The sequence below is a fragment of the Monoraphidium neglectum genome (assembly GCF_000611645.1).
Source record: "Monoraphidium neglectum strain SAG 48.87 unplaced genomic scaffold scaffold00079, whole genome shotgun sequence".
NCBI lineage: Eukaryota > Viridiplantae > Chlorophyta > Chlorophyceae > Sphaeropleales > Selenastraceae > Monoraphidium > Monoraphidium neglectum.
Window position 1 is genome coordinate 23,659 of NW_014013549.1, and position 2,147 is coordinate 25,805.

At 64.1% G+C, this 2,147-nt stretch overlaps 1 protein-coding gene across 1 annotated transcript in view; it reads right to left on the reverse strand.

The window, feature by feature from the left end:
- MNEG_0882 (putative serine/threonine-protein) overlaps window positions 1–2,147 on the reverse strand; it is a gene marked incomplete at both ends in the record, with an annotated part of 11,213 nt that overhangs the window by 1,247 nt on the left and 7,819 nt on the right. Inside the window, 4 exons of the mRNA XM_014050638.1 lie at window positions 605–725; window positions 1,178–1,297; window positions 1,526–1,546; window positions 1,792–1,874. Coding sequence (XP_013906092.1) covers window positions 605–725; window positions 1,178–1,297; window positions 1,526–1,546; window positions 1,792–1,874 — 345 coding nt within the window. The remainder of the gene's footprint in view (window positions 1–604; window positions 726–1,177; window positions 1,298–1,525; window positions 1,547–1,791; window positions 1,875–2,147) is intronic.

Consider the following 2,147-nt stretch of genomic DNA (forward strand, 5'->3'; position numbering starts at 1 on the left):
GCGCGCGCGCGCGTGTGTGTGTGTGTGTGTGTGAGTGTGTGTGTGTACTCACGCGTGTGTGTATTTGCACACGTGTGTGTGTGCGTGCGTGTGTGTGTGTGTGTTCACATGCGTGTGTGGGTTCGCACGCGTGTGTGTAATCGCATGCGTGCGTGTGTTCGCACGTGTGTGTGCGTGCGTGTGTGGGTGTGTATGTGTGTGTGTTCGCATGCGTGTGTGTAATCGCATGCGTGCGTGTGTTGTCACGTGTGTGTGTGTGTGTGTGTGTGCGTGCGTGCGTGTGTGCACGCGCGTGTGTGTGCGCGCTGGTGTGTGTGTGTGGGCGTACGTGTGTGCGTGTGTGTGTGTGCGTGCATGTGTGCGTGCATGTGTGCTTGCGTGTGTGCTTGCGTGTGTGCTTGCGTGTGTGCTTGCGTGTGTGCTTGTGTGTATGTGTGCATGTGTGCACGCATGCACACGACGTACCAAGGTGGACCACCAAATGGCCAGCGGCATGACACAGCTGCGCAGGAGATAAAACACAGCAGTGCACCCCTGTGCCCCTGCCAACCAGTCAGGCTATGTCCCCTGAACCTCTGGCAAGGCCTTGACATGTGGGCATCACCTTCAAAGGGCCGGCCGGCCGTGAAGAGCTCCCACAGCAGCACCCCAAAGCTGTACACGTCACCAGCCTTACTCATCCGCCCCTGGATGTGGGTCTCCGGTGCCATGTGGCTGGGGGTGCCCTGCGGGTGACGCGCATGGTTGAGATGAGTTCGAGCGGGTGCTGAGGTGGGTCAGCCTGGGGACTCGAGCCCAGGCGTTCCAGGTTATCGCTGGGAGGGCGGCTGACCGACCGACCAACTGTGCCTAAGAGAACAGCCCCTCAAAGAGAACAGGGTGTCTTTTGAGCTGCAGGGTCCGCGATGCCCCAGCCGGCCTGCTGACCCGCAGGTGTGTCGACCCTGCCGGCTGGTGTGCGATGGCGTTCCCCTGCCTTGCTGCCTGCCATCCACCCTTTCATGCCATTGCCCCGGCTGTCCAGTCAGGACGGCGGTGACGCGGGCGCCCCTGCGACACCGCAGGTGACACGGGCGCCCCTGCGACAACGCAGGTGACGCGGGCGCCCCTGCGACACACACACAAACACACACACACACACACATGCACGCACACACAGGCACACACACACAGTCACCTGGTAGGCGGAGACGTGTGTGTCCTGGCCTGTCATGGGGAGAGCCAGCCCAAAGTCCGCCACCTTGGCGATGGCTCCGCTGCCGCGCTTGCTGTCCCCCTTGAGCAGCACGTTGCGCGCCTGTGGTGGGTTCGAAAGTCCAGGGCTTGGGGCTTCAAATGAGTGTGCGCCTGTGACGGAGGCCTGAGTAAGAGACTCATGAGGCACCGGCTGCCCAGGGGATCTGGCAGAGCGGGACCGCCCCCTGCAGGAGGGCAGGCAGGCAAGGCGATGCCGCATAGAAGCCGCACGAGCGGGCTCATGAGCGGCGGCGTGGCGGGAGTTTTAAGCGCCGGCTGGCGGCTTCACCTTGAGGTCTGAATGCAGGACCTGGGTGGATTGGGGCGAGAGGGGGTGGCGGCTGGGTGCAGGCGAACGCTGGGCTGAAAGCTGGGGCTATAATGGGCGGCCGGCAGGATGATGGTGGGGCGGGCAGGTGGCATCAAGCTGACGAGCCCGTGTCAGAATTCTCCAGTGCCTGCTGCGCTGTCCCACCCCTAGTACACCCACGCGCCCATGCACGCTCACGCGTACATACCAGGCTGTGCCCAGCACGGCATGCGACGCGCACGCACCTGTTGGTTGTGCAGGTGCAGCATCGCGCGTGCCACGTCAGCGGCCGTGTCCAGCACCGCCAGGTAGTTGAGGTCGCCCCCGCCTGTTGATGTGGAGGGGTGTGGGCGGCCAGGCGGAGGGATGTAGTGCAACACAAAGGGGAGGGAAAGGGCGAGTGGTCTGCAGCGTGGCATTGCAGTTGCCAGGGCGTCACGGCGGCTGGAGTGCAGCTGGAAGGTGCCCGTGTCGCCTCCGGTTCGCAGCTGTGAGCGCCCTTAGCTGGCGGGGATTGGCGCCCAGGCGCCTCTGCACGCACCCGTGCGTCTGTGTGTGCTGACATCACAACGCCCCGTCGTCGTCCCCCCCCCCCCCCCCC